A 13,156-nucleotide genomic window follows, 5' to 3' on the forward strand; every position below is an offset into this window, starting at 1 on the left:
GTCCCCTGTCCTGATAGTCTACGATACGTGATCTTCTCGGAAGATACCTGCCATGGTGCGTCTCACAGGAACACAGAACGAGAGTCTTGCAAGACAACACCCTACTTACAAGCAATATCAAAAAAAAAACAAATCAGTAGTGTAAAGGCAGTCATGCAGCACACACAGCTCCAGGGCTCTTAGTGCATATAAAGTGTATAAGGTCAATACGGTAGAAATGAATAGGGTAGAAATGAAATGAATAGGGTAGAAATGAAACGTCGACAATTAAATGAAGAAGAAAGAAAAGCGTGGAGAAAAGAGACCCAAAAGCGATGGAGAGAAAAAATGCTAAAAAGAAAAACAATAATCTAGGTGCAAATTTAGAAAATAAGGAACGTGATGACCAGCCCGGAACAAGTGGAATGGAAAAAAAAGCACATCCAATCAGGCGCGGAGAAAAGAGACTCAAATGTGTTGGACAGAAAAAAGAGCAAAAAAGAATAATCGAGGTGCAAATTCAGAAAATAAGGAAAGTAATTATCAGCCCGGAACAAGTGGAATTGAAAAAAAAGCACGTCCAATCCGGCTCAGAATTAAAAGAGAATGAGTAAAAGAAAGTAGAACTTCATAAAGACGTTTACAAATGTTGACGTTAAACACATGCAGAGCAGGTTAGAGACTATGAAACCAGGGAAATTAGAAAGGCTCAAAAAAAAAACAAAAAAAAAAACGGCGCTATACACATGTGGAGAAAGCTGCGACAGCAGCTACCCCAACCGAACGCGAGCAGCGTTATACATCCTGCAAGAAAAAATTCAAACACACCCGGGGCCAGTAATAAAAGACAGGTATTGCTTTTACAACGTCACGCGAGACCAGGCAGTGAGCCATCATTTAAAACAAGTCAACAGACCTCTAAGCTAGCAGTTGTTGGATTGCTTTTGGCAGGCAAGCATCATGTGTTCCCAACTCTTAAAACAACGACATGCGACAGGCAGAAGAGGCAGCTAGCAAGAAGCAAAAAGACAGCAAATGATCCAAAGGCATATCCTTAGCGTACGTTCAGCCGCAACACCCTTCACAACACGAGCAGTATTATACATCTGGGAAGAAAGAGATGTAACCTCGCGCGGGGCAGGACATAAAGTATTGTTTTTACAACAGTTTTTAAAGTAAAAGTGAAAATAATGCATATGTAACAATTCACAAGAAAATAACAATCTCTTTAAATTGTAGTTTGCCTGCCTAAGGTAAAGTCATCCCTGATGAGTGGGGACGTGGGAATGAGGGGTCCTTTCATCAGACTAGCGCTATTTCAGATGTAGAATGGCAAAATGGGGGAGGCAGCTTGATGAATGAGGTCTCCAGGACTTAAAACAAATCCAAATCATATTATGTGATATCATCTAATGTGAAATTCTATCTCCGTACTTCTAGAATTTTTATTTTTATACTGTATTGAGGATTTATTCTGTTCTATATATTGTACTGTACGGCTCAGAATTAAAAGACAATGAGTAAAAGACAAAGTAGAACTTCATAAAGACGTTTACAAACGTTGGCGCTAAACACATGCAGAGCAAGTTAGAGACTATGAAACCAGTGAAATTAGAAAGGCTACAAAAAAAAAAAAAAAACAGCGCTATACACATGTGGAGAAAGTTAAAGGATATGAAAGTAGGAAAATTAGAAAATATAAAAAAAGAAAGTAAAGATCGCAGTAGTGCAAACAAACAAACTGCCCCATTTAACTATGCACCAGTCTAACTTTGGTTTTGCACAATAATTACTACACTATTGCACCTTAACACTTAATTCTACTTTATTCACATAATTGTACTTATTTATTATGTTTTACTATACTGTTATCTTTCAATCTATGACTTTTTGTTAATCTGATATTCTTCTAACGTTGCACAGTTTTTGATAAGCGGATCAGGATTCATTTCACTGCGTGTTGTCCTGTATAACTATGCATGTGACAAATAAAGAATCTTGAGAATTTCAAAATCTGAGTTTACCGCACATGCATTTATTGGTTACTTTGTTCATGTATATATATTTATCTGTCTGTTTATTTAAAAAGCTACATTTACCCCAGGAGTCAAAAACATTCTGTCTAGCCCTTGTACAAAAACCTAGACAAAAGCTGGGGTATCACCTTGGTAACCCCATGTACTGTTGGAACTGTGAGAGGAAAATAGCACGACTTTACAGACAGGAGTCCAATGCAGAACTCTACTTACTTTTTTACTTTGTAAAAAAAAAATTATTAACTGCTGATGATGTAGATCGTTTTGTCTGTGCTGAAATTCCAAACAGAGAAACCTATCCTGACCTCATTAAAAAGATTCAGCATATTGGGACTCACAAGATTACAAATATTGTTTTTACAGAAGTTCTGAAATAAAAGTGAAACTAATGAAATAGCAACAATTCAAAGAAAAAAAAAATCTTAAAAGTGTGTATCCGGAAAACCAAACACGGGGGTTGGTGAGCAAAGCTAGCAGGGGGCGAAGCCCCCTAGTTAAATAATATTTTCTATATCCCATTAGCAATTATGTAGACTAATATATTAAAATGCCTAAAAAATGCACAATTAAAAGTTCAACTTCTAAAAATACTTACTGAAGAAATGAATCCTTCTCCACTTTCATGATGTCTCCTCCTATTGAGTTCATGATGTGTTGATAAAATGGTAAAAACATATTTGACACATGTTGCTGGGAAAAAAATAAGCAAACATGAAATACATTTATAAGTACATTTTTGAATCACTCTGTACAAATACTAGTTATGTGCTTCTACTTGATCCATTTGAAATATAGTACCTTTAATGACCCATATAGAAGGAAAGGCTGGAGTTTAGCCATATAATTCTCCACAATAACAAGCACCATTTGCCACACAAATAAATCCTTTTCTTTTGCCAAATATTTGGTTGCATTGAGTATAATTTCAACATCCACGTTTTCGGAACTAAGGGAAATAAAGTGACAAAAAGTAAACCATACATTATGTACAGTATACTTGTGGCTGAAAATAAAAATCAGTGTCAGTTAATTACATTACACTACTTGTTACAGTGTGATTTCTTTTTATACTCTTCCACACATCTTAACTTTTGGTAAGAATTATTCATTTAAAAGTAACATATTCTGATAAACACTATGTACTCAAAATCAACTGTCTACTTCAAATAAGCTGGAAAAATATATTATCACCAAAAGCACATTTCTACTTTTGAATACCAACTTTCAGGTGAAATGGAACACCAGGACAAAAACAAAATAAAAATGGATTCAACAATATATCATGCTTGGCAGCCTTGGGTCCACCTCTTGTGATGCTTCTGGCCATGGCTCTTGCCCTTTATGCTCAGGTCCTTCTGCTACCGAGTTACATTCTCATCATTATCATTCTCCAATCCTCCTAATCCAATTCAGTGTAATGGGAAGCCAGCACCTATCTTAGGAGCACTATGGCGAAGAAAGAAACAGCCTTGGACAGGACATCAGTCCATCACGGGGCTCTAAACATTCATAACTTTTAGATATTACCACTTTAATTATGTGGTATAATGGGCTTGCACTTCCAAATGCTATTACAGCTAGTGCAATGGTAGATATTAAAATCTACCATACCTGCAATCATTGTGCTTCTTTCCTTTGCAGAGACATTAATGATATTCACTATCTTTTCAAGGTTAAAATACTTACTGCACATGAAAAACTTCCCCAAGCAGAAATACCCTGTTAAATAGTGGAATTATCTGTAAAATATGGGAATAATAACAAAATTACACATACTGCACTGCAACAAAAGCATCAACTTGATTTAAAGTATTTGGTACAAATAATACTGTATATCTAGGTAGGATAAATACATTTAGAAACATTGGTGGCAAGAATATATTGTAGATTTCTTATACTGATTTTGACTCAAAAATCTAAACCTTCTGAAAATGTCTGCTGAAAATGTGTATCTTTAGAAAGACTTACATATTATAATGACCAGTTGGTGTAATGACATTTCCACCCATTTTAATTAAACAAAACATAACACATAAGTCATACAGTGTAATAAAGTATACTGTACTGTTAAAAAACACAACAAATAGTTTGCATTGGCTAATTTATTGTCTTCTGATTTTATAGTATATAATGCTAACCATAGATAACATTTTACTTCACAAAATATTGTAACATACAGTAAATCTTATGCATATGCTTGGTGGGCAGCTTAAAGGCTAAGGTGATGGTAGTTACCCTCTGAACCAGGGGTTGGTACTTTGTTCTAGTGCCTTCTCTCTTCCTTCCTCTGCAGAACAAGAGATTGACACATGTTCCCCTCTAAAGTCACTTCTGCTGCCCACCCTCCTGGACCTGCCCCTTCCTGCCTGGAACCCACATGACCAGAAGTTCGGCCATCTTTGAGTCAGTTCACATTCAGGCGCCTATCTTAAAAGATTATTTTCTTTTTTATTTATTTTTATTATATGAGGTCGCATACATGCCCCAAACCTTTTTCTGTGTCTGCTTCATGTTTTACACATACAAGGACTGCGCTTGATTCCATTACAAGAACAAACGTGGAGCTCAGGTGCACCAGCTCTGTCAGAGAGACAATGATCCAGAGAGGAATCAGATTCTAAGTAAAATCCCAGAATGCCCTGCACATGTTTTATAAGAGAAAGGCATAAGTGCATGACTGACAAGGGTGAGAAGTTGATCTCCTACTGTTTGGATATTCTTGGTGGATGACAACGATGTGTGGTTGAGCATTGTACATTTACAAAATGGAATCAGTAGTGCTTAGACAAAAAACTCACAGAATGAAAGAATGCATATACTCACCATATAATCACATCATATTCAAACTCCTCTAACAACATCTCTTGTACACATAATGCTTCCAAATAGAAAATTAAATGTCTCTTAGGTGCTAATTTCAAGTAAACTACTTGGGAAGTTGCTATGTTCTTCCTAAGAAGTAATTTCTACTAAAATTAGTGCAAAATCTTCTTGAAGAATTTGTTTTAAAATAACAGTTGTCATACACACTACCAACTGTATATCATGCCCTTTTCCCCAGCCTCAATCTCTAATTACGTTTTCTGAAAGGCTTTTAACTCCTTCAGAATTTTCTCAAATGTTTTTATTGGCTGGTATCACAATTTCATCATATTCATGATCAGCAACATTGAAATAGCATAAAAATGACACTCCACGTGCCTATATTACTAATCCTTATTTTTTTTTTATTTTCCTGAAAAAGGAGTAAATCTGACCCCTTGTATGCCATTAGGGGGTGAATCCCTGGGACCAGTTGATGTGGTATGCACAACTTCAAATCCTTCTTGTTATTTCTACTGAAGACACCTATTAGTTTTCTGTTTATCACAGAGGTGTAATTTCCTGAACAAAATAGTCCTAAAATGTTGTAAAAGTGAGTGTTTTTTTCACAACATCTTGCACAAATAGGCATAAAGACAAGTTAAACAGTACATAATATTGGGGTGGGGGGCGTTTCTCGTACTGGTGAATCAGAAAAAAAGCTTAAGTGATTTCAGAGAATTCATATCTTTACATTTATTTGCTTAACAGCTGTTTTTATCCTAAGCAACTTACAAAAGAGGTCAACATCATCCAGTAAACATCAGTCTGGTGGATGCTTCTTAAACACAGTGAGAGAATCAGCAGTTCAGATGGAGGTGGGCAGCTTTTTCTACCAGCTAGGAGGTACACATGAAAAGTCTGGATTGAGATCTGATACCCCACAGAAGTGCTATCACCAGATGCCATTCATCAGCAGACCTGAGTGGTCAAGAAAGTGCATCGGACCTCAGTAGCGTCTCCATATATAAAGGTGCAAGCCCACTGACTACTCTGTAGACAAGTATCAAGGATTTTCACTTAATGCATGTGGCTACAGGAAGTCGCTGTAGTGTTCTGAAGAGAAGAAAGACACGTGCCTGCCTTGTCTGGTTGAAGACCTGATGTGCCGCAGCATTTTGAATCACCTGCAGTTAGTTGGTGACACATACTGGTTCTCCTGCCAGCAGAGAGCTGCAACAGACCAGACATGACAAGAGCAAAACTTCAACCAATAGGTGTGCTGCATATTTCTATGAACACAAAAAGAAAACAAACCACCACATGATGCTTAAATGAGTAAAAATATGGAGTGGCAAATGTCAAGTTTAACCTGTTTAATAAGCTAAAAAACATAACAAGTAATTTGTATTCTGTCCTTTAACCTCTAAACATCTTTAAAATCTTTGTCTTCCTTTAGGGAAAATCCTGCTAACTCAGAGCTAGAAAGTAACTGCAACAGAAATTTCAGTCAGTAGCATTGTAAACCATAAGCTAATTACTTGATGCACAATACTAACTTTGTATCACTAAATTTGAAAACAAGATTGGGCTTTATGGTCAAGCCTATAAGAGCACACTTCTCTCATCTAAGCCTCCAACCTAATAGGCTCAGAAATAAACATCACATTCTGCAAAACACAATACTTAAAGTGAAGTTCAGCTAACAAGAGCTAAATGCACAAGCACGGAAGCATTAATTACAAACAAATGCAAGAGAAAACATCAACTTTGCATCTTTCTAACAAAACTCAGGGTGGCTGATGATCTTGCCTTGTTCCTCATTGTCCTGTTAAAGGAAAAATATCCCCTGTGAAATTAAATGGCTTCTATGTTATATCCATAAAAGATACAGATAACACAAAACATCAGAAACTAAAAAGAAAAATAAATAATGAAAAATGCACAAAATAAAACAAAACAGGCCTGTTACACTTGACACCTTTCCAAGTGACTTCATCAATTTCTTTTTAAAACTTGGCAATTTAGTAGACTGTTCCATACTCAAAGGCTGTTGCTGCTGCAGCCTCATAAAACTCCTAAATATAGAGTTAATGAAATATCATCTCCCACATATAACTTTGGGGTGATTGACCACTAACTGATTCTTTACTTTGATTTTCATGGTTTCTTTTCTATGAATTTGTCTGTGATACATGTCAACACAGTTTACAGGTTCAACGTGATGAACTATTACATATAATTGACAATGATTACTGCTTAACACTCTTGGCATATAGTGAAATCTGAAAAAATATGTATTAAGGGTTTGTATATGCAGTATAGCTTATTTTTGCACTCTTTCATAAATATTGTCCAGTTCATTGATTGTACATATAGTACTAAAACAGTGAAAAAAACTGCATTTTAGTAGAATTATTCTTTTGCAGCCCCCGGCAATTTGTATATTACATTGTAACTGTAGCTGTCATTTGCTTGTAAACCAGGCCTCTCTACATTCATGGCATTCACTAACACCTCCCATCACCCAGCAGATGGCATTGTTTTGCCTAAATTATATAAGTAGTGAACTCGCTTCAATTACTTTTAAAATGTTTAAAGCAGACTCAGCATAGACCTCATATTAATTTTTGTCAACATTTCCATGATATAGTCAATGGATTTTCTTATCAAGAAAAATATTTTTTTGGAGTACAGTGAACCCTCGTTTATCACGGTTAATCCGTTCCAGACTCTACCGTGATACATGAATTTTCGCGAAGTAGGATTCTTTATTTATAAATCGAATATTTTTGCAGTTAGAGTATAGAAAACCTGTTTACGACCTTCTAAATACGTTTTTTAACATTATTAGAGCCCTCTAGACATGAAATAACACCCTTTAGTCACCATTACACTCGTATTACCCAATATATTAGACAAAATAAGAGAAAAGACATATTAGACGTTACAAATATATTATTACTAGGCTCACCCGCCTTTTATCCTCAATTTGTGTGCGCTCCATGTGTACATCAGGCATGTAAGTGTAGGGAATGAGAACATCAAAGTGCACATTCATAACATCTCCCGAAAACCTACGTTTTTTTATCCCCTCGAGTGCCTGTCCAAAGTCATACAAGTCAGCCCGAATCTGTACCGCTAAAGACGGAATTTCATGCACTAAATAAGCTATAGATGAGAATAAGCAAGCACCATCTCCCCTGATATTTACTACGCAATGAGGCATTTGTACTCCATCAACATTAATTATTTCCAGAGGCATAATTTTGTCTATTTTTCCAGCGCATCGTGCACAAAAGCAAGGGAACGATGGGAGCACCAGAACTCAACTCACATCGCGTTGCTTCGTACCGCAAGTAGTAAGTCTGTGATAAGCGGAATACTGCTACATTTTGCACTCACGGGACGGAAGGACAATCCCGACCGCTTTTATATAGTAGATTATTGTACTGTACACAGACACAGTTCTTACACACAACCACTAACCTATGAAGGCACGACCTCAGTAGGAGAGTCTTCAGGTGGTGCAGTATCTTCAGCAGGTGCTTCATTGTCTTCTTCCGCAGAAGGAGTACTAGGAGTAGGCAGTGGGTGTCTGGGTGCGCGGCTGAAGAACATCTTGATAGGCAGTTGCTGGCGCTGTGTTTTCATATGCGTGAGGAGGCTTTTGTAGGGTATTGCCATATTTGATCATATCCAAGAGTTTCACCTTCTCCTGGATAGTAAGCATCTTCCTCCGGCGCTTAGTTTTATTGTCAGAAGGCTTAGAAAAAGCAGCACGTTTAGGAGCCATCGTGGGGCTTAGATAAAAGTTCTCAGAAAGCGCATGCGTAGTGACGTAAGCGTGTATGAGAAAAAATCGTGATAGAGTGTAGCCGCGAAAGTTGAAGCGTGATATAGCGAGGGATCACTGTATGTGAATTTTTTTTTTTTGCGCCATGTCCCACAAGCCTGATTTCAGGTCATTGAATATGTCCTGTAGTGTTCTAAGCATACCTTTTCTCATGTGTACTCATGTGCAACTCGGCATTTTACTTCTGTCTTGGGGCTAGAGCATTTTTAAGCATTTCATTAGTTGTTTTTTGTGATGCAATTTATTTTTATATGTCTCTATATTCAAGAATGGTTGTGACAGCAGTTCATGAGTCAAAAGTTTAAATTACAGTATGATTTAGCCCATTGTCAAATGAACAAAAATTGGGAATTTATAAATATTTATTTGTATTTCTGCTCGTGGTGCTTAGTACTTGATGCTGATATTTTGATGTCTTTGATTACTGTCTTTTGGTGGTTTACTGTATGACAAGGTATTGATAGACCTTCATTTTGTATATTTTTTCACATCATTATTTGGTTGCTGCGGTGGGCTGGCACCCTGCCCGGGATTGGTTCCTGCCTTGTGCCCTGTGTTGGCTGGGATTGGCTCCAGCAGACCCTCATGACCCTGTGTTCGGATTCAGCGGGTTGGAAAATGGATGGTTGGATTATTTGGCTGACATTTTACACTTACTACTATTGTATCCATCCCTCATCTCCTTCCTAGGTTAGCCCTTGGTTTATGTCTTTTCTGTTATTTCTTTATTTTCTTCTGTCTCATCCACTAAGGATTTCTCTTGAGTTTCCAACTCCAAACATCATTAATTAAAATCTAACTAATTGCTCCTCCGCTGTCTTCACATTTAGAAAACAGTCCCAGTTTATTAAATTAAGGCTTTGTTAGTTTTCATTGAATAAATTAAATGTAATTGTTCTATTTATTGCTGATTTTTGGAAAAATAAAAAACTAACTGAAAATTAATGTTACTGTGATCATATATGATCAAAAATTTTGATGTTCTAAACTGTCTTGAATATTACAAAGTAGTAAATCTAGATTGGCTTAATCTCTTACAAATGCATTGGCATGCTGAATTAAGAATGATTCCACTTCAACTGACTGTGCTTCATTATTGCACATTAACAGTTTATCATTTGGCTAAATAAAGTCATCTATTACTATAGCACACTCAACTTAATGTTTAAATCCACATATCCTCAGTATGATATGGCTTGGCTCATATCTGAATCAACCTATCCAGCCCTGCCAACAGGTTCTCCAACTTGGAGGGAAAACTTGGGGGTTGGTGGTAGGATTGACACTCCAACCTCTTTAACTCTTTGAGGGCTGAATATTTTTTCCAAAAAACACAATTTTCTGAAAAGCACACAAAGCAATGGTTTCACACATAAGTCAATTGTGCTATTTTAGAGGTTGTTTGCTCTTCGCTACTCATGCATGCGTAGGGAATAGAGGAAAAATCGACAAAGCTATGTAACTTTCCTTCCAGCAAAAAGAGTCAAACTATAACGTAAGGGTGAGTTTTGTTGCAGTTTACAGCTGATTACTGTCCTCTACTCCTGAATTTTGACAAAAGTCGACATCAGCCCTGGAAGAGTTAAAAACCTCACACTTTTCCAGTGTGGTGCTGAGGTTTCACCTGTTGCACAGCTGCAATCGGGTCCCAATCCAGGTGGTTCATTTTGTGGTTGGTGCGGCAATTTGTTGTAATCAGTGTGTGCTCTCGACCTCCTCCTATATATTTCAGTTTTCACCTACAGACCAACTACAGTATATGGGATTTGTAAAACTCAATTTTTTGTATGAATGATGAATGCATAATTATGCCATTCATGGTGTGATTTACTGGTGTTACAAGAGTCCAGTGTGTAGAGCATAGTGTGCTGTATGACTATGGCAGTTTTTATATAAATTACTTTTAGGTGTCAACATTTTTATGAATAATTCACTGTCTTAAAAATGCTAGTTCTTTAATAGCAGTTTATGGTTCTTTACTGGTTTTATTAGATCCTTGAAGAACCATTGCTTGACAAAGCACCATTTCATTCTGGGAAGTGTTCTTTTCATATGAAGTTGTTTCTTCCAGCTTTCAAAAACTTTTACATTTTTTATCCTTATTTTTTCAACACTAATTATTTATCTTCATGCATATAAATGTAGGATGAAGCACCTTCTTTTTTCACTTCAAAAGTCAGAATACAATTTCTACCAGAATCTTTCCTCATTAACTGCAACTTTACTACAGACTTTGGTGACTGTGTAGTACTGCACACAGATATCTCCTTATGGTAGGTTCACTTTCATGCAAAAATTAAAAAGGTCCACCACATGAGCTCATTTTTGGCACCTATTTCAACTATTGTCTCAAATGTACTTGCATCTCTCATATGTGCTTGACCTTCTTGGGTAACCTACATCTATAAACCAAATAAAAATGCCATATATGTAATTTCTCATATCCAAGTAATAATAATAATAATATGTTTTCCATACAATATAAAGTATTATTTCCATCATCCACACAGAATATAGCTACTAATTGATTATTATTGAATCCAAAATATAAGCATATCTTAAACATACTTCTTAAGTGCTGGGGTGTGGTGTATAGATGGTTTACCAACCTTTCAAAATCATTCATATTTTGCATCTGAATACATTACAAATGACTTAAAAACAATATACCAGAAATAAATAAAGACAAAAATACCTCTGGATCCTTAATCAGTTGATTAATAATTCTGTTCCAGTTTAATGCATCATATTGTACTCTATAATATCCTGTAATATTTGCATTTAACAAGATCCAGTCATTTTCGGAGGTAATCTTCATTTCAGGGAAAGTACCTTAAAATGCATAAAAATAATGTAAAACAATTCAATATTCAGCTTGTTTTTGCCTATTGAACAGTTATGCCAATATGCCCTTTGATTTCCACTGGTGACACACTCTTTTTTGAACAACTTTGTTTATCATAAAACACTTCAGTAAACTGTAAATAAGCTAATTTCTGGGTAAACATATATTTTTAATGCTTTGAAAACTTCCATTTTCAACAGTAAGCCCTGATAAACATTTCAAAACACTTTACCACTTTAGTCAGAACTCTAAAACATCATAATGTGTCAGTCAATGTAAATTTAGCTATTTTTCATCTGGTTTCCAAATTTGTTTCATAAAAACCCATTTAAGACTTAAAAGTCATATTTAACTTGCACAAAACACACTTATTTTCTGCATTCAATGTAAATCACTTTTTAAATGCTTCAAAGCAGTACCAGGAACACATTTTTCACAGCTAACATTACATTAATTTTTCAAAAACATGAAGTTTTATTGCAAATTGCTATATATATTTTTTATTTGATATACTTTATTAATCCCCATGGGGAAATTGTCTTTTCGCATGACGTTTGGAGGTTGTACAGTGAGTGCCCCTGCAACAATTTTCAGGTTAAAGGCCTTAACCTGAAAGGCCTAACGGAGTGGGTTTCCTTTTGGCAGTAACAGGATTTGAAGACGCAACCTTCAAGACACCAGTGCAGATCCTTATCTATCATATCCAATTTGAGAAAAATTAACCTGTTATGTTATGATCAGATGAATTGGTGAATACTAATTATTTTTCATGTCATTTTCCAGAATAACATTCTTGTTAGTTCTGTCAAACATATCCATTATAAGCTTTTTCACAATCTGTTACACATCTGCATTCGCTATGAAAGCAGGTAGAAATGTAAAAATGTAAAAAAGAAATGTAACTAAAGTAACTGTGGTTTAAAGCAAAAGGCAATCAAGTAGGAAAAGGTTAAAACTATCTTTGGTAGCACAGCTATGGTGTCCATTTTAGAATATTTCTCCCCCTCTGATAAAATTCTCTCCTTTCTCTGGTGAAACTCTCTCTTCCCTTGCTATTTCAGATAAAACCCCATTCTCCGTCTTCCCTCTGAACTCTGGCAAAACCTCACTCCTCCCTCCTGCCCTTTGACTCAGAATCTGGAAAAGCACAAGGTGGACACATCAGAATGAGACCTAACAGCCATCAATTATTTCGACTACAATGAAGAATGTTACTGCACCCAACGTTTTACTACCAGACAAGTTAACTTAAAATTATATTCTAATATATAAATATATTAGGTCATTTTGAATTAAGTGTCTTGTTTGTTTTTAATTTGAATGATATAAAATATGTGTTAAAGCTTAGGTGCATATTTTCTGATATGCTTGCTTGTTTATACCATGAAAAACATTTTTATGATATTTATATATACTTGCACCATGAAAATTACATTTATATCACTTAGATAATTATTATTCTTGTATTAAAACTGTATTCCCCATTTATGTACATGTCATTAGTGATGAAATAAGTTCTTAAATCATTTTAAGTTTTCTTCTTTGATACTAGCCAGAACTGTACAATTAGACTTTTCGAAATAAGTTACAGAATTCTGTCTCCAGGCCACACTACTACGCTAAGTTTCTTCATTGTTC

The 13,156-nt window shown here is 35.7% G+C and overlaps 1 protein-coding gene across 3 annotated transcripts in view; it reads right to left on the reverse strand.

Annotated features, from left to right (window-relative positions):
* LOC114654627 (aminopeptidase Q-like) overlaps positions 1–13,156 on the reverse strand; it is a 93,760-nt gene that overhangs the window by 29,217 nt on the left and 51,387 nt on the right. For all 3 annotated transcript variants that reach the window (XM_051929419.1, XM_051929418.1, XM_051929420.1), the window contains 4 exons: positions 11,369–11,505; positions 3,702–3,754; positions 2,814–2,961; positions 2,611–2,705 (listed from right to left, as the gene is read on the reverse strand). In XM_051929419.1, the coding sequence (XP_051785379.1) occupies positions 2,611–2,705; positions 2,814–2,961; positions 3,702–3,754; positions 11,369–11,505 (433 nt within the window). The remainder of the gene's footprint in view (positions 1–2,610; positions 2,706–2,813; positions 2,962–3,701; positions 3,755–11,368; positions 11,506–13,156) is intronic.

The sequence above is a fragment of the Erpetoichthys calabaricus genome, chromosome 7 (genome assembly GCF_900747795.2).
Source record: "Erpetoichthys calabaricus chromosome 7, fErpCal1.3, whole genome shotgun sequence".
Classification (NCBI taxonomy): domain Eukaryota; kingdom Metazoa; phylum Chordata; class Cladistia; order Polypteriformes; family Polypteridae; genus Erpetoichthys; species Erpetoichthys calabaricus.